This window comes from Hippoglossus stenolepis, chromosome 14 (genome assembly GCF_022539355.2).
Source record: "Hippoglossus stenolepis isolate QCI-W04-F060 chromosome 14, HSTE1.2, whole genome shotgun sequence".
NCBI lineage: Eukaryota > Metazoa > Chordata > Actinopteri > Pleuronectiformes > Pleuronectidae > Hippoglossus > Hippoglossus stenolepis.
Genome location: NC_061496.1, coordinates 26,928,519 through 26,948,322, shown reverse-complemented (window position 1 = coordinate 26,948,322; position 19,804 = coordinate 26,928,519). Strand labels below are relative to the sequence as shown.

General features: G+C 40.5%; 1 protein-coding gene across 1 annotated transcript; it reads right to left on the bottom strand.

Annotated features, from left to right (window-relative positions):
- Positions 1–147: 147 nt before the first annotated feature.
- On the bottom strand, positions 148–14,844 carry lrrc40 (leucine rich repeat containing 40). The gene is made up of 15 exons (XM_035176606.2): positions 14,609–14,844; positions 12,416–12,597; positions 11,981–12,054; positions 10,775–10,904; positions 10,547–10,670; positions 9,164–9,303; positions 6,540–6,712; positions 5,719–5,809; positions 4,954–4,999; positions 4,554–4,656; positions 4,191–4,298; positions 3,739–3,849; positions 2,882–2,959; positions 1,896–2,081; positions 148–1,525 (listed from the first exon to the last, which is right to left on the bottom strand). The coding sequence occupies exons 1-15, from the start codon at positions 14,751–14,753 to the stop codon at positions 1,420–1,422; spliced, it is 1,797 nt and encodes a 598-aa protein (XP_035032497.1). The 5' UTR covers positions 14,754–14,844; the 3' UTR covers positions 148–1,419.
- Between the last annotated feature and the right edge of the window lie 4,960 nt (positions 14,845–19,804).

Genomic DNA, 19,804 nt, shown 5'->3' with positions numbered 1-19,804 from the left:
GATCTTAAGATATCAGGTTCAAGCAAAACAAACATACTCTATGAAGCCATCATGACCTTGAACTTTGGCTACCAAAATCGAATCAGTTAATCCTTGAGTCCAAGTGAACGTTTGTACCAAATTTGAATAAATTCCCTCAAGGCATTCTTGAAATATTGCATTTATGGGAAAGGGAAAGACAGACAGACACCATGAAAACATAGTAACTCTGGCCACAGGCTGTCACCTGCACAGAGGTATAAAAACACACAATTCATAAATTGTGACATTACAATATAAACAATGCAAGTGGCCACAGTTATGTCTGATGTGAACAGGCTGTTGGGAAATCAGGTGTCAAGTTTCATTCGCTGCTGTGAGTCCTTTGTGTTCTTACACCACAGGTAAGGTCTGTTTATTTTTGTCAACTCAGGCTGGAAGAAAAGCTGAATCAAAAGTTTGGTTTACACCAAACGTTTTTATTGCTGACAGCTCTGTAAGTGATGTCACCATTGCTCGTTTGCCTATTTTCTCTATATTGTCAACTACACATGCTTATCCTGTGCAGGATGGTGCTGACACTATTTCAGAATCAGGGTTTATTGCCAAGTAGTCTTATACATAAAAGGAATTGGATGTGGCATGTTTGTGTATAAGCATAAATATAAAACAGGGAAAAGTACAACAACTTGTTTCTTAACTGACCTCATCTTCTGGGTGGTAATTGTCACAGAGTTATAATAGCTTTAGATATGAAGGAACATATTTACAGACAAAGAGCATGTAATACATCTTGGTCTAGGTCAAGTGATGGAAAGATGGAAGACAAACTATAGAAGAGGTGAGAGTGGAATTTGTCTTGTGATGGATGAGATCCTTTTCTATTGGAGTCTCCTCAGCTCACATCGTGATTGGCATTAAAACAATGGAACAAAGAATGGCAGGTTTGGCTGTGAGCTCTTAGAAAGTTGATACGGTTTCTGTCTACAGATGGGGATAAATCAAAGATAAAGACAGTATCGCTTGTCAGTAAAGATGTGATGTCTCACCACAAAAGGATATGATCCACAGCTCGTCCTGAAGCAACCGGGCAACAGTTAGCTGACTGTTAATTAGCTGAGTAAAACATTATTGAAGCTTACAGCTGCTGTTCTATTTGAATGGCCCTGTGCCTCTTAAAGAGCTGCCACTGGCCCATCAACGGTTGCTACTACACTGTTATAAAATTCACACCACTCATAATTCTTAGCAACAATTTTATTAGAGAAGTGCCTTTGGTCATGTTTACTTTTTGGACTGAATTACATAAAGAGCAATCAGATTGTTGGTTGAAACAATTAAAAATCAAAACTGATTGAAATTGATTGACAAAGGAGAGAATCTTCAAGTCCAATACAGGTCTGTGTTGCTGTCGGTGGTGGAGCGGTCTGAGCTCAGGGCTCACGTAGGTATGCGGCTGCAGAGATACTCCAACACTGCATCCGTGCCTTTGGCCACGATGGCTGCTCTGGGTGTGCGGAAAGGATTCCCATCCAGACTGAGACACCTGAGGAACAACACAAACTACAACTCATCATCCATGTGACATTTGGGACGCACTTAAATTCACAAATCTTTGAGCAAGGTCTCCCTTCATTTAGACTTAATTCTAAGTTTTTGTGGGTTTCTGAGAGGAAATTTTAGAAAATATACAAGATGCAGTTTGAGAAACAAAGAGAAATGAACACTAGGATCAGTTACATCTCATTATCGTTAATTGATTCCCAGTGGACAACACAGGAGAAATACTGAGCAGTATCAGTGTCATTTTCCTCCTTCTGAAAATCAGAGGAAAGCAGCTGGTGGTGCTGCGGTGATCGCGTTCAGACACGTGTTAAAAGAGGGTACAGGACAGTGTGCTCAGCTGTGCTTCCTACCTGAGGCTGGAGCAGAGGCCCAGTTCAGGGGGGATGTTAAGCAGGTCATTGTTTGACAGATCCAGTGTTGACAGATTAACCAACTTCATCAGGCGACTAGGGTCCACCCCACCCACCTGGTTGTTACCAAGCAACACTGTCTCCAAGGATGCAATCTGATAGAGGACTTCAGGGAAGGACTTGAACCTGTGATCAGTACAAAGAGTATGACAAACTGGATGATACCATAAGATGGCTGCTGTGGAAACAGCATTATTCTACTGTAAATATTACTACAAAGTACTTCACAGAAACACGTATAACAGAATGTACTACTGCTTTATAGTTATAGACATAAGAAATGTTAATTTCTCTTTTCATTTTTGTTCCATTCCAAGTCACCATTGGCTCATACAGGGAATTTAAGGTACCCCCTCTAATTCTAAGCAGAGTATTTGTTTATATGACCATCTCATGTTTTGTTTTTCTTTTCATTTGAAGAATATTATTTATCAGTCACACTGTTAGACACCTTGATGCAGTACATGATGCATTATTGTGGCAGCAGTCTGCAGGTAACAGGTGTTTGTGGCTGAATTCATCTGTGTGAGGAGCATTTGCAGTCTCCTTGTCGCATGCTGTAGTAAGCAAGGATGTTTCATTTAGTGAATACAACTTCCTCCATCAGTGTCTCTTCCTCATCCCTTCAAATCTATTCATACAGCAGCAGTGTGAATTATTCTGTGTCTCTTAAACATCCTTCAGTATTTTATCAAAGAGAAACTACATAAATACAGATGCAAATCAGCCATGGGCCTGATGAAACAGCATATAGACAGATATAACAAAAATTGAAATGTATAAATAAATAAAGGTAACTAACTGTCAGAGATGATGATGCTTTTTGATTCTTCAAACACTTCAGATAAAAAGAAGCCGAAGGGGCTGACGTGTATGTGTGTTGTTACATGAACTTCAGTTGAACTGGTCCTGAAACAGTGAGTTACCTGTTGTAATTGAGGATAATGGAGCGTAGTTTAGTTAAGTTCTTCATATCAGGTGCTAAATCACTGAGCTGATTGTTCCTGAAAGCAAAAAGACAGGTGATAAATGGAGTGTGCAGCATTTTACTGGTGATTCTATACAAGTCCTATTCCTATTCTGTCTATAAGTACCTGCAGCAATACTATCTGAAATCGTTGGCTTCCTCTATCTGTTTAAGTCATCACTTGTAGACATTTAATCATACACACTTAGTACTTTAATAGGAACACCACACTAAAACTGAGCTGTTCCTCCCTTGCTGTGAAGCAGCCTCAGTTATTTGTGGCATCAGGTCATCTCTGCAGATTTGTCAGCTGTACATTCAAGCTGCCAATCTCCTGCGTGACCACATCACAAAGCTGTTTATCTGGTGACTGAGGAGTTAGCTGAAGTCACCGTATTGTTCAAGAAGCTAATTTGAGACCTTTGATTTGTGACATGGAGCATTATCCTGAGAGGTACAGGGTCAACAACAATACTCATCACACCACCATCGGCAGAGGCAGAAGGCAGAAAGTGCTAGATGACAGTAATTCGCCTAAATGGAACTTTCTTTTGATGCTGTGGCAGAAAAGTAATGACACCAACTGATAGAATTTACAACTTATTTTGCAGCCAAATGTTTTATCTCTGCAGATTAATTAATGACCATCATGTCACTTCCACTTCTCATATTATATAATATATTCAGTTATTTTGAATAATGTTGATGGTTAAACTGTAATATATCAAGTCTCAATTAAATTTCTTAGTCATTAGGGTTTGACAACAGCTTAGGAATCATTGCTAATTATTTATATCTATATATATATATATATACCTGAGGTCGATGTGTGTCAGCTGCAGTAACTTGCAGATGTCAGGAGGACAGCAGGTCAGTCTGTTGAAACCCAGATTGATATCCGAGAGTGACGAGTGGAACTCCACCAGTCTGCACACACGCACACGCACGGCGCACGCCACACACACACACACACACACACACACACACACACACACACACACACACACACACACACACACAGGGTCATTAGTACATGATTTTACAGCAAACCTGAGATGAACTACAGTTCTCATGTAAGGCTGCCATCGTATCAGTTTTCAACTCTCTAAGAAATGGCTGCTGAGAACTTGGTTGCTGGACCTGTCCCTCTCAAACTAAAGAAATTCAAAACATGAATCAATAGTCTACCTGATCTGATCTTCATCATATGTCAGGGATGATGTCGCCATGTGCAATTACGTGTGTGGTTGTATATTTTGTGTACGTACCTGGGAGGCATGGAGGTCAGCTGGTTCTTGCTGAAGTTAACAGTGGAAACACCTTGTTCTGCTGCAGCATCAAACAGCTCATCTGGAATAACAGCTGCCTGCTTCTCACTGAACACACACGCGCACACACACACACACAAACCGTTACACTCCACTCTCTCTGACCTGCACAGTAACTAGAGAGTAACTAACAACAGTAAGTCTCTTAAACCAGCAAAATCTTGATATAAATACTGAATCAAATATGAAAATCAAATATGAAAGTTGTTTCACAGCTACAATCAATATGTCTGACTATGACTATGAATATCCAATAAAACGATAGGTAAAATAAAACAATGTGTCTTGATGTCTATCACTTACCTGTATACCAATACCTTGAGAGTTTTGATGTTATGTACATTGACGCTAGCCTGGCTGGGTAACGTCATAGCAGTTTGTCCGTCATCTGGTGTCTCAGGTTCATCTGCAAACACACACACGCACACACACCTGTCTGAGAAATGTTATAATATTATTGAAATGTACTTGTAGTCTTTTAGAAATGTGTAACAGCAGGTCAGCTGATGGAGTCTTAATGACACGAGAAAGTTTTAACGCTGAATTTCCACAGTGAACTGAGTGAAACCTAAATCTCTGACACACATTAAGATGCAGTTAGAGAATTACCTTTTTAGAATTTTAAACCACATCTCACAGCATTATACAGGTGTTGGTTAAGTGGTCAAAACTGTTTCCAGTCAGCACAAAAAAGGAATTTTACCTTTAATTCTTCCTCTTAAATAATTCAGAAGCTCATTGGTTCCTTTCTGTGAGAACAGAAGATGATAAGCGGTCAGAAAATTCACATGGAGGTTTGAGGCCAAACTAAACATTCCCAGCTGATTTCAAATAAAATCTCATCAATCAAATCAAATTTATTTACATTTTAGACATTTAAACCATATTTACAAATCATGATTTGACTAACTGTACAAGGTGGGACATCCTGTGTCCTTACTCGACTAAAAAAAAAAAAGATTTAAGACTTTGAAAATTGGCACTGACATTTACAGAAGTATCCCTAAACTTAATAACTACGACATATGGTAACTGTAGAGTTATGTTAAATGGTAAATGGACTGTAATTGTAAGGCGCTTTCCTGAAGCTCCATCAAAGTGCTTACAGTACAATGCACATACTTTATGATGTGGCTTTTCTATCACACACTGCAGCACAGCCAGGCAAGCACAGCAACTTGGGGTTCAGTATCTTGCCCAAGGTACCGGGGATTGACCCACTGACCTTCTGGTTAGTGAACGACACACTCTACATTCTGAGCCACAGCCCTTAAGTAAAACATTCAATATTTATAAGAAAATAAATGAAGAAATGACCCTGTCATAGCAGACCACAGTCTTTACTGGCAAACGTATTGAGTCTTATAAAATGACTCAACATAGATGTTATTGTGACACAGTAAATTGTCTTGAGATTTGTCAATTGAGCGTGGATGCTCAGTGTTAGTGTCCTCAGTGTGTCACCTACAGTGAGAAGGTCTCTCCTGATTCCTCGCAGAGGGTTTCCTTCCAACAGTAACACCTTCAGATTGGGCAGTAGGCTGAGTGACGCTGGAAGACTGACAGAGACAGACACCAAATCTGTCAAGTCTAGGCTGGATTCAACAGTGCTTAAACGAACAAGACTCTATTCACACCTGGCACTAAAACGTGTCTTGGATCTAGATATATCTAGATAACCTGATCACACTGACACCTCATATTATCATGTGTCTCCAGAGTTAATATCTGATCTCTGTCCAGCTTACAATCCCCCTCTTTTTTGTGCAGAAAAAAACTCCAACAAAGAATAAAAAAGATAGAAGCGGAAGAATAAAAGATGGTGACATCATCTGTGAGGATGTATTATTGTTTGTTTGCTTTTTGATTGATCCACAGGTGTCTTGAATAATGTGAGGACTGTGCTTCATGGCTAATGGCTGCTTGCTGCTGCTACCTATAGTCCTGTAAGATCATTATTTTGATGTGGTGTGGACAAGCTGTTTGATGTGGACAAGCTCTATTTGATTAAAACCTGATAAAAAAAACACATTTGTCACATGTCAGGAGGAAATTGAGCAACAGTGTGCATGCACGCAAACATGTAATAACAATAGAAAACTTGAAATGACCGTGGAGATCTTGTGTACACCAACAAACATGTGCCAGTGGCTCACCTGGTCAAATCTGTCTGAGGTCCGAGTAATCAAAGTATGAATGGAGCGAAGACTAGTGGTTATATTGGTTTCTCATTGGAGTTTTAAATTTAACAGATAACAGCCATAGGGGGTCACAATGTCTGTGACTTACGTGATGATGTCATTGTTGGTGAGGTCGAGGCGTGTGAGCGTGCTCAGTAAGGTGATCTGGTCAGGGAGGGTTTTGATCTTGTTGTCTCGGAGTTCCAGAAGAGAGATGGCCGCCAGGCAGGCCAGCTGATCGGTCTCCAAATGCTCGATCTGATTGTTCCCAACATACAACTCCTACACACACACACACAAGTAAATTGAAAAATTAACTCTTAAATCAGCAGAAAAAAGTATTTGAATCATATTTGAAAGGTGACTTCATTTATTAGATATTACCTCTAATGTTCTCACTCCAACACTGCATCAATGAACAAACAAAATTCTGTAAGAATCACTGTAAAGTTCGCTTCTGACTCTCTGACTGTTGACCTCAAACTCAGCACTCACATATTGGTTTACCTGTGTAATCAATAGCACAGCAGCTAACTGAGCACTTTATTAGGAACACCATACTAATGGTGCGTTCAATCCCAACGTGAAACAGATTTTCACGTCGCATTTGGTGCAAATGCTACAATGATCTTGTCCTCCATTTCAGACAGGACATTGGACATCAAGAGAATGACAATGTTGCCTTTCGCTCTAGTTCAAACATTTCAACTTTAGCAAGCGAATAACATAAAATGTGTGTCTTTCCATTGACTTTGTATGTATCTCATCCTGTTTGCTTTGGTTACACAAACCCAGATGTATCAGTGGAGAACCTTTACCTCCTGGTTCACTTCCAATCCGTGCAAGCAAGAAGACGAATAAAACATTTGCTTCCTGTGTCAAGGCAAATCGTAGCATGGTTGTGTGTGGAGTTCAACTTTGGTGAACTTTGATCCACTTTGCATTTGCATATGTGTGACTGTACCCTGGGTAGTTCCTCCCTTTGGTCTCCAAAGTGTCTCTTTCTTTTTAATCTGCTCCATGTCGACTTGACTACAACACATCATCACTGCAGATTTGTCAGCTGCTCATTCATCTCCTGGTTTTCCATAACACAAAGATATTCTACTAGATTCACATCTGCTGTGACTGTGGAGGTCACTGAAGTTCACTGAACTCACTGTCATGTTGTTCATGAAACCAGTTTGAGATGACTTTCACTTAGGAGCCTTATCCTGATGGAAGTATCCTTTAGAAAATGTTTAAATGTGGCCTTGAACATTGACTCAGATAGACATTAAACCATGATTAATTGGTTTTAAGGCTCAAAGTGGGACAAGAAATATTTCCCCACAACATCACACCACCAGCAGCAGCAGTAACATTACACTACATGTCATTAAGGGGACTTCAGTATCTTGCCCAAGGACACTTCAACATGCAGATGAGGAAGACTGATGATCGAACCGCCGACCTTCTGGTTGGAGAACGACCACCCTACCCCTCAGCCACAGTCTGGACTGTTGGCAAAAGGCAGGTTGGCTCAAGGGATTCCTGCTGTTGATGTCAGATTCTGACTCAATCATCGGCAGCCAGCAAAAATATTTGTATTTCATGGATGCCTCCAAGGTGTTTTACCAAGTTAATCGTGGTAACCACAGCAAGAGAAATGGGTCTCCCAATATTTGAAGTTGGAGTATTGTCACCAATTCTCTTCAATTCCTGGATGGTCTTTTTAAGAAGTTAAGAGAGTGTAAGGCTGGCTGAATAGTCTTATTTACCACCTGATGTACAGCATAGTGTGTGTTCAGCATGACATTAAATGTAACTCTAACTCTAAATGAAACACTAAAAAGAGTGTTGTTATGACTGTTAGAACTAAGTAGGTTCAGAAGCTAAAATTTCCCTCATTCTTCATGGCAGACCAAGTCTTGTGTAGAAGTGAACTAAGTAAAATATCTGGGTCACATCATTATGGATTATTTATTCAATGATGACAATGTGCAGCATCAGTGCTGTAAACTGTAGGCCTAAGCCAACATGTTGGCATGCACATTTTCTATGTGTACAGATGATGTTTAAATAGCACTGATTAGAGCCTACTGGGCTCCAGATTATACAGAACACTTAGGTGGAGTTACAGTCATGCAAAACTGAAAAAGCTTCAGGTGGCATATAATGATTTTTGCTAAACCTTCCAAGAAGAAGTGTTTGTCTCATGTCTTCACGTTTCATGCTCTGCTGAGGGATTTTATGCATAATAAATGCATTTTATTATGTATTGATTAACCGACTTAAAAAAATATGATCATAGGACCTTTACAGAGACAACACTGAGTGACACATGGTGCTCATTTTGTTTTTTGAAGCACTGGAACAGAAGTCTGTTTGTGTTTTAGGTTTTAATCCCTATGTATATTGTGATGATTGTATTTGCTTCTATGTTTTTACCAAACATCATCCCACGGCCAAAGTCACTGAACACTCAAAGTTTCTATCCCAATGTTTAATGTGAACTTTAACTGAAGCTAATGATCTGTATCTGCTTTTTTTTGTATACATTTCATCGCTGGCGCATGGTTGGATGACTGGATAACGGCATGGGTAAGCAGACTGTGCTTGTCTCCAAGATCAGTGTGTGTCCGAAACAACACAAAAGCTCAGTAAATATAGCCAACAATGTACCATTATCAGCATTATTCACACCACAAATGACTTATACTCTTGAAGAAACTCTGATGTTGCTATAGTTACCTTGAGCGCAGGTGCAGGGAGCTTTGGTAAGAAGCAGAGCTTGTTGTGTCGGAGGTAGAGCTGCTCCAGGGCGAGCATTTCTGATAGGCTGGCAGGGATGTCGGTCAGCTGGTTTTTGCTGCAGTCCAACAGTTTTAAACCTGTCAAATGAAGCCAGAACTAAGTTATACAGACACTCTCCTGACAGCAGGTGAAGGTTCATTATTTTTTTTAAACAAGATTAAAAAAAACTTTCAAGGCATAAATTGCACACGTTTCTGGGCTTCAGGTTGCCCTCTCTCGTTCCCCTCCCTCAGCACACCTTCCAAAATTGTATGATGTGAAAGCAGGTGGACTCTATTTATTCTTTACACAGACACTTTTGTCATCGTTCTTGCTGAGTCTTTGACGACATGTTAAAGTCACTGAATTCATTGGGGGGGGGGTGATCAGGGGGACAGTGAGGTGCAGCCTGGAGGAGGGTATGACAGCAGGCTTTTCACCACACCCTCCACTGTGTTCAGCACACTACTTGTTATGTAGCAGCAAACACATCAAGGTAAATGGAGCGCAGTCAGCAGATATGACGTTGAACGTCTCTCCATGTATTTAGTTATTAATCTATGGTGTCGGTTCATGAATCTGGATCATCCGGTCACTTTAACACTGAGTCCTGGCTGCACAAAAAGTTGACAACTCATTTTTCATGAGGTTTAAATGCAGCCTCATAAACTCTGGAGTGAATCAAACCAACACTAAGTTACTTCATGTACTGATCAGATCCTAATAACTCGTGATGAGAGTTGCTGTTTATTAGTTAAAGTGAGAGCAGGTCAGCAGGAGAGTGGAGGGAGGACACAGGAAACTCCAGCACGATACAAACCAACTGCTGCTTCTGCCCTGTGTAATGCTGTTTAAAATAAGGTTCATGTAATGTGTAATGTAAGTAGTCCAATGACCTTATGTCAGAGGTTACGTATGTAAGCGTTGCATTATTGGATAGAGCCAACATGGATGCAGGGGGAACGCGTACGGTCCTGGAATAACCAAATTCTGCACATGGTTCAAGAGGCACACACGGTTAATGTATTCATTTCTTGTAGTTTTCACAGGGTTTAATGAGGAAATCAGAGAGAAAAAAATTAATCTTCAAAAGGCTTCAGTATGAGTGGTGGCAATTATTTCATTGAACCGGTGCAGCTACACCATCCACGATGAGATACCAAAGTTGTAAACTGCAATGAGAATCATTCAAGAAACTTTCAAACACATGAATCTGTTATGCCACCTGGACTTCCTGAGTTGTATTTCCCTGTCTCACCAGTACCTTAAACAGCATGCCCAGGTCTTCAGTCTGAATCCCAAAACAAATTATTTATATTTTTATAGGATTGCAGGTCTTACTTGAGAGCCTGGCCAGATTGTGGGGCAGACAGCTGAGCTTGTTGTTACACAGGTTCAGTTTCTGCAGGCAGGTGAGACGACCCAGGCTGGACGGCAGCTCCTTCAGTTGGTTGTTGGAGAGGTCCTGCAACCAATCCCAACAAACAGCACACCCCCATCAGCCACTCACACAACACAGTGGAAAGAAGAGTCTGCTGTAATATCCTACATACAGCTTGTGTTAGTTACCAGCTCAGTCAGGTTCTCCAGTTGCCCCAGTTCCTCTGGAAGGTTCTCCAGCAGGTTCCCCTGCAATGTGAGGCTACTGAGGTTCTTCAGAGTACACACCTCAACCAGCAGGACTGTCAGCTGGTTATGACTGGACACACAGGGAAACAAACACATATGAGCTTTCAGTTTATATTAAACTTATGAATATATTTTACCGTCATGTTTCTCTCTGTGGTTTGTCCCTCTCTGCCATCAGAGACTTCTGGACTTATCTCAATTACGTCAAAGTAGGTGCTGCAGCACCCTGTGGTGCCATAACAAAACGCCAGGGGCGCTGCAAGATTTCTTTTTCATAGAAAAATGGTTAAATTGCAGAAGAGGGAGGTAATGAAGTACATTTACTTAGTTACTGTACTTAACTACATTTTTCATGTATCTTTACTTTTCTTAAGTAATTGTATTTTCGGATACTTTCCACTTTTACTCTACGACATATATCGGCATACATCTGTACTTTCTACTTTATACCACTACATATTTTTAATACATTGCATTACATGTACTATTTTAAAAGTAATCAATAATGGCAGGGGAATTGGTTCACTGTTCCAATCTCAAGCAGGCAGGTAACATTAGATCCCGCCTCCTTCGACGAGAGCAGAGCGCCTGCAGCAGAAACATCAAAAATGGATTGATAAATGAAGAAGCCACCGCCAAGGCTCAGCCAAAATGATGTAGCCAACTGTTGCATTAGGGAACAGGATACATTAAGCGGGTGCTTTTACTTTTAATAATTTATGTATGTTTAGAAGGTGGTACTTACTTTTACTCAAGTAGAAAAGTTAATGTGATACTTTTACTTCAGTACACTATTGTCAATATATTTGTACTTTTACTAAGTGAAATGTTTGAGTACTTCCTTTACCACTTCTTTGGTATTTTATTTGCGTTCATATAAACACTACAATGATCAGGCTCTTTTGACACGTAAATCTTTTTTGTGTTGACCAACTTTCAAGGTAGTGCTACATTTATTGTCAACCCATCCATATACACATATATACAGTAGCTCATCCGAACACCTTGACGCAGCAGCACAACCTTGGATGTCTTGTCACTGGGCAATGCTTATTCATTGTATCATTAATACATTAAGTTTTAAAATAGAAAATGTATTATATGAAAAATCACATCATTCTCAGTCTGCACTGTCTGTGTCTGTACCTGAGTCTCAGCTGCTGCAGCTCCTGCAGTTCTCCAAGAGCGCTCGGTAAATTGCTCAGCTGGTTGTCATGGAGCTGCCAGAGTGAATGAATGTTTTAAGATCAGCTGAAGTTAAAATGTCTTCAGTAGCTAAATTGCAGTGGGAGAAAGTTAAAGAGTTAGATGATGAGATTGAGCTCTGGGTCATTTCATCCCAGATTAACATTATTACAGTAGTAATTTAGTTAGAGTTAGAGTTTCATTGATGGTCTTGATGGAAGCTTAGTGCTGCTTTGGTTTCTTTACTATTTCAAAACAAACCACATTCAGCACTTAGAATTTCTGCAGCACGTAAGAACTGTAAGAAATGTTAATTGTAATACATCTCAAAATAGGAGATTTAAAACACATTTGTTAATGGTTGATTTCTTAGGTGACTGAGTTGATGATACTCACATCCAGTGTAGTGAGTCCAGGTAGTAGTCGAATGTCATCCGATAGCTGTGTGAGCTTATTGGATGAGAGCAGAAGTTTGGTGAGGTCAGTCTGTTCCCACCAGCGGTCTGATGCTCCGAAACCGACGTTCTGCTGCGCCTCCTCTGGTGTGTCAATGTTTAGACGGTACACGTTCTGAGGGACTGAGACAAGTGCATGCACACGCACACACTTTAAGTATTTATTCCTGAGGGATCAGTGAATTGCTTTCTTCATTTATTATTTTAATCTCTACTGACACCTATCAATATCTAGTGATCAAGTGGAGTACAAGGCCATTTTCAAAGGACCAGGAGATCCATGGGTGCAAACTTACTCTGACACTGGTCAGTCAGGATGAAACTGTCCCTATTCACAACTCTGGATAGACGCTTGGCAGAATGCAGTTAAGAGGAAATCCATGCAGCAGTGGTCAGCAGATGTAAATGTCATCAAACATCCAGAGGCTTACACTTATAATTCATTGTTTATCCCTCATAGAACAGCAGACTTTACTTTCTTACTTAAATGGATCCGCTATACACAAGAGGCACTTTCAACTCAGTCTTTGGAAGTCATATATACAGAGATTATTATATAGACTCAGAACTATTTAATTTACTACCTACATGTGTCTACTATAGTGTCTAACATAGCCTGATGTACGGGGGGGAACATCCAGTGAATTCTTAGACTTAAAAGGATCAAGCCTGTCAGATCTATGGACGTATTATAAAAACTTATAAAAGTCTCAACATACAGCCATACATCAGATCACATGGTCTTAAGTCACCTATGGTAACATTTCTCTCACTGCTTACTGTTCTCAAGAGCAAAGCTGCACACGTTTTTTGTCGAGCTGAATTACAGAGCTTATATTTTGAAAAGCTGTGAACTTGGGACTGAAGATTGTGTGAAATAGTCCATATCCAGTTGAGTCAATCATTCAAACTTACATAAAAGCCAAACACGTGAACAATAATAAACCGAATTGTGTTTCATTTTAAGAAAAACATTAATTATAAAACCTTCATTGCAGATAAACCAGGTAGAGTAAACGCAACGTTTTCTAACTTCACTCTGCATCATAGAATGTTTATAAAAAGCTCTGCACATAATATGCAGCACACTATGAAAAGTGGCAGTGTATTGCAGAACTGTTTGAGGAGGACTCACTAATGACAAGGAATAATTCTAAAGTAGCACCAGAGCATTACAACAGACCAAGAGAACAACCCATCCCACACAGACAGGTTTACAATGGGCACTGCACTTAAATATTATAGGGGAAGCAAAGGTTAAAAAAAACATGATCAAAATCAGAAGTTCATGCCTTAAACAGTCTCATACAGTTAACACCAGTGTACAATAATGAATGAACGTATTTTGTTAACTTCGTTTTTTACTCTAAGCATTAACACATTTTCACCCAGCGAAAACTAGACATTTGAATCCATCTCACACAGTAAGATGCTGAGGCAGCTGCTGCAGCAGTGTGAGCTGATACACAGGTAGGTAGGTAAGTAACTAAGGAGGTAGGTGGGTAGGGGCAGGGTAGGTAGGTAGGTTAGTAAGTAAGGAGGTAGGTGGGTAGGGGCAGGGTAGGTAGGTAGTAGGTAGTAAGTAAGGAGGTAGGTGGGTGGTAGGCAGGGTAGGTAAGTAAGGAGGTAGGTGGGTAGGGGCAGGGTAGGTAGGTAGGTAAGTAACTAAGGAGGTAGGTGGGTAGGGGCAGGGTAGGTAGGTAGGTAAGTAAGTAAGTAGGTAGGTGGGTGGTAGGCAGGGTAGGTAAGTAAGTAAGGAGGTAGGTGGGTGGGGCAGGGTAGGTAGGTGAGTAGGTGGCAGGGTAGGTAGGTAGGTAAGTAAGTAAGGAGGTAGGTGGGTAGGTAGGTAGGTAAGTAAGTAAGGAGGTAGGTGGGTAGGTGGCAGGGTAGGTAGGTAGGTAAGTAAGTAAGGAGGTAGGTGGGTAGGTGGCAGGGTAGGTAAGTAAGTAAGTAAGTAAGTAAGGAGGTAGGTGAGTAGGTGGAAGGGTAGGTAAGTAAGTAAGTAAGTAAGGAAGGAGGTAGGTGAGTAGGTGGAAGGGTAGGTAGGTAGGTAAGTAAGTAAGGAGGTAGGTGGGTAGGTGGCAGGGTAGGTAAGTAAGTAAGTAAGTATGTAGGTGTGTAGGTGTGTGTGTACCTTCAGTGAGCCCTCGGCCGCACAGGTTGAGCTGACCACTCGCCCTCGCTGCCTTCAGCAGACCGTAGGGGACGCTGGGCTCCGGCTCGTCCTTCCTGAAGCCCACCAGAGAGTCCATCTTGTCCGCTCTTCTGGGTCGAGACATCGCAGACAACGTATTCGGTGAAAAACTGACCAGTGCGTTTACCTCCACACCCAAACCGATCAACTTCCGGCCGCCACAGATAACACGACGCTGCAGTTCCGCCCACATGCCTTCATAATAAAAGCCTCACATTTATTGACTTAATATAAAAAGACTTAAACCAGCACAGAAGTATCTTTAAAACCCATTAAGACACTGTCATGCATTCACACACTGATGAAAATTGATTTTGGTGGCTATGTATTAATATGTATTTGTCTATCTATCTCATGGCTTTTATTTTGAAATATTAACTTTAACTTCGAGGTCTTGTGTCTGTCGTTTTTCAAGCGTTTATACAATATGAAAAATGATAGAGTTTTTTTCGAATTAGGTTTAAACCGAAATCATGGATTATATTATTGTGTAATATTTATTATTTACCACTGAAGCACAAGCTCTATATACAAAAGATGGTCCTAAATGTTTTTATTTATTTAACCTTTATTTAATCAGGAATATGTCCTGTTGAAATCTCTTTTTCAAGGGAGTCCTGGCCAAGTCAGGCAGCAACACAAACAAAGTACAAGTTCATCAGAGATACAACATAAGACACAAATTAAGGTGCAGAACAAACCAAACATCCGAAGACATCAGTCAAACACATCGACAGTTGAGGTTGTGTGGCCAAAAGTAGAATCTAGTGCTCAAAGTCAAATCTAGAGTTATGTAATTTAATATTGCAGTTTGTGTTGTACTTAAATAACATGCACTACTTGACCTATTACTACACTCATAGCAATACAATTATCCAGACTTCAAGTGAAATGAAGTTCTGTGTGGTGGTGTGAATTAACACAGTGAAACCTGCTGATGAGTCCACGTCAGACACAAATAACACACACACAGACACACACATAAACACACACACACACACACACACACACACACACACACACACACACACACACACACACACACACACACACACACACACACACACACACACACACACACACACACACACACACACACACAATGTTCTGCAACAACCTCCCTCTGGACTGTGAACTTTGACCGCAGGTAGAGTAAGGCGTGTCTGTGTGTCTTCGTAGGTCCAGTCCTGCTGTACTATGTTGAGTCAGCTTGGTGTGTTGTATTCAGGATGGATGTGTCTTTCCTTGGGCTGTTTGTGCTGCTGTCTGTTGCCGGCTGCTCGGCTAAAAAGGGTAAAAACTTTCTTTATCTCTCCTTTCTCCTAATGTAGTGATACAGACTCACAAGTTTATATAGGTTCCATTGTGATTCCCATTAAAGCAAAACAAAAAACAACCAAAAAACAAAGACGTTCTCAAAATGATGTAATTCTATGTCATAACTTTCAATATTGTCTAGTAAATTACAAGTTTTGTTGAATGTAGCGACGTTTCTGCTGAATATGTTGACTTAATGCACTCTTGTAACCTTATGAAAAACCGCAGCTCTCTTCTTAACATTTGTACTGATCCTGTAAATAAAGAGCAAAATTTCTGACCCAAGATGAAGAACTCACCTGTTCATCACAACCTGACTATTGCTTGTCTTTATAATGGCTTATGTCATCACAAACAAGCAGATTCACACAATCCAATGCTGCAGGATAAGACCCCCAGATATGGCAGTGCATGTATCATTGTCATTGACTATCAACTAAATGGTACACTAATCAGTTTCCACTTAATTGTACCACAAATCAGCTTTACTGTAAAATGAGTCATAGCACTTATCATCATGTTCCATGCTCTTTTATGATTGAACTTTATTCATTTGCCTGGACACATGCCATGAGCAAAGAAGGTGAGTGTAATAACTGATAGTAATGTAAAGAGCGGGTTTATGCCCCAACACTCAATGCAATATTAGATCGTTCATATACGTCTTTCAGAACATGTTTGTGTGTGTGTGTGTGTGTGTGTGTGTGTGCGTGCGTGCGTGCTTTGTGTGTGTGTGTGTGTGTGCGTGTGTGTGTGTGCGTGTGTGTGTGTGCGTGTGTGTGTGCGTGTGTGTATGCATTCAGATGTGCGGAGTGCCATGAAAGCAGCAGGATCTCAGTCGGTGACTCTTCAGCCCTGGCTGGTGGGTCTTACAGCTGTGGTTGGCTTCCTCTTCATCGTTTTCGTCATCCTGATTGTTCGCAGACTACTCAGGAAGAACAAGTCAGTGCACACAAACACACACACACACACAATTGTTCACTTTCCATAACATAACACGTGGATGCATTTTTAAGATGAATTTCTAAAACACAGTTTCATTGATGATATTGGAGAAAAGGAAATATCTTTGCTTTTTAAGTGACTGTACTGAATCTGGTATTAAAAGTGTACCAGTCCAGAATAGGTTCACGCTTATATTTGGTTCACATTTCTGCAACACGTCACAGCTCAATGTGACTGAAGCTTCTGATTAACAGTGAACTGTCAGAGACCATGGGACTCACTTAACAACAAACCTCTCCTTAACGTTAACCTGCAACAAAGCAACTGACCACAGCAGTTGGGAGAGAATCCTTTACTTACCTGGTTCACTGATGTCACATATTAATCAACACAGGCATACAACGCTCATGTCATGCTTCCCACCTGTTTCAACTTTGTATTTTGGTACAGGTGATGTAGTCAAATTCTTTACTTAAATAAAAGTACCTATATGAATGTAAACATACTCCATTAAGAGTAATTCCTGCATGAACTATCCTTCTTAAAGGAGCAATTTGTGAATCTTGCTGTTGCTGCATATACCAACATTGGTATTAACAGCTGTTTTCTAGCAGAAACAAAAGGAGCTGTCTCCAGAGGTGGAAAGTAATACCAATGCTAACTCTTGTTTTGCTTCTAGTGCAAACACATCCTTTCTTCTACTTTGATATTTAAACAAATTATAAGGAAATGAGAGATGTCATGGACTGCATGTTTTTTTTAACACAGTGAGCAATTTTGGGATATTAAAACTCTAAGATGGGGGAAAAAAGGCATTGTAGTATGAGCACGCTGAGAAGCAAGCTAAGGTTGCCGCTAATAGCTTGTAGCTTTCAGTGACTATAAAGGTGCTGTGTATAAGTTTTGCTAATGCATGTAGCTATTGTTAGCTTAAGCAGGGATATTGGATCATTTAAATCTATATTAAAATGAAACCATGTGAAAAGTTTAGAGGGAAGATCATTATTTGATGGTGTTGTTGACTCACAGACACGTCAGCAGCCAAAAGGGTTGGAGGCCACTGATTTCATCTTTACCAATGTGTCAAGAGCTTGTCACATTATCCACTGTGTAAATTATTCATCTTAACAGTAACTAGGAAGTAAAGCTGTCTTATAAATGTAGTGCAGTCAAAAGTACAACATTTGCCTTCCTTTGATATGTAGCAGTGTGGAAGCATGAAGTGGCACAAATTGAAAATCCTCAAGTAAAGTACAAGCACCTCAATGTTGAAGTGAAGTACAGTATAACACTGGAATTCTGATAGTAGTGCAGATCATTCAATCCAATAGAACTCATCCACAAGCAAAGGCCCCAGGTTACAGCCATACAGAGTTGTGCCCAGGCCACTCCTGTGTTATCTTGGCTGTGTGCTTATAGGGTCATGTCGTGTTGGAATGTGAACCTTCGGCCCTGTCCTAAACGACCAGGCTGTTATTAAGGATATCTCTGTTGTCCGTACTTGGCTCAAATCAGCTTTCCCTCAACCCTGAGAGTCCCTGGCCCTGCAGCTATAAACACCACCCACTGTGATGCTACCACCACCATGCTTCACTGCGGGGATGGTATCGCGCAGGTGGTAAGCAGTGCTGACATGATGATAAGAAGCCAAACAGTTGCAGTGATGTTAGTCCTTCTGAGAGTTTTTCATACAGCATCGCTGGAGCTTAGCCAGAGTGAGCACCAGGTGCTTAGTCACCTCTCTTACCAAGTCCTTATCCACTGATTGGTTTTGCCGGCTCTAAGAATCCTGGTCGTTTCACACTTCTTGAATTTAAGAATCAGAGAGGCCACTGATCTCTTTGGGACCTTCAATGTGGCAGGAATGTTTTTGTAGCCTTTCTTGTGATCTGTGCCCTCATACAGTCTGAGCAGACAGCTCCTTCCACCTCATGACTTGGTTTTTGCTCTGATATGCTTTTGTCAACTGTGAGACCTTATGTAGACACGTCATTTCAAATCATGCCCAATAGGTTGAATATCCATTATTGTCTTGCAGATTTTACCACATTACTCCTTGATAATTTCAGATGAAACTTGTGAAAAGTAAAACTCTAACCTGTCTGCCTGCTGCTGTCTTGTGTTGCAGGGAGGGTGCTGACGGATGGGAATATAACAAGGCTGAAGAGTTGGAAGGAGGTGATATTAAACAAACCAGTTTGTGAAAAAATATAATCAGAGACACCTGCGACCCTCTATCAATGCTCCTCCCACTGAAGAATATCATGTTATGAAATAATTGTTATAAATATGTCCAATCAAGTTCAGTGAGAGCCATTACCATGTCTGGTGTTTTGATTGCATTATATGAAGTGGACTGTGTTGTGTTGATTCCCTCATCAGGCTTTTTCTTTGTGCAGAAAAGGTTTTACTGATATACCGACAAACAAAAACATACAGAAATACACATTTAAAAAAGCTTCTGTTCCTGTCAACTGTCATGAATGACTTAAAAAGGATTTTTGCAACCATCTCAAGGCTTACACCCAAACCACAAACCATAATCATTTCAATCCATTGCCTAAACCGCAGCCTTCTGAGTGAGCCAATCACAGTGCTTTTGGAAAAATGTAACCTGTTGCCCTCTGCATTGTTTCAAACCCACCAGTTTATCCACACGTATGAACTCATGCTGTTCATTTGGAATTCTAGTAGAAATCTAAAATTTCTCAAACATTCACACTATGTCAGACTGAATCTTGGGTAAATGTATCAAATGTTGCTTAGGACATTTAGAATATCAACATTTAATGAAACGATGCACACATGACATACGTGGACTCTTGTTTTTGATTGTTTTACTCAGTGAAAGCTGCTGGTCCTGCTTCTGTACTG

Bases quoted from the DNA above. Each gene is read 5' to 3' on its own strand.
- lrrc40 (XM_035176606.2), bottom strand. From the start codon at position 14,753: ATGTCTCGACCCAGAAGAGCGGACAAGATGGACTCTCTGGTGGGCTTC. The intron at 2,960-3,738 runs GTATATATATAT...TTTTGCTTTCAG, and splicing joins CTGACACACATCGACCTCAG to GAACAATCAGCTCAGTGATT. The intron at 1,526-1,895 runs GTAGGAAGCACA...GTTGTTCCTCAG, and splicing joins GGCCTCTGCTCCAGCCTCAG to GTGTCTCAGTCTGGATGGGA.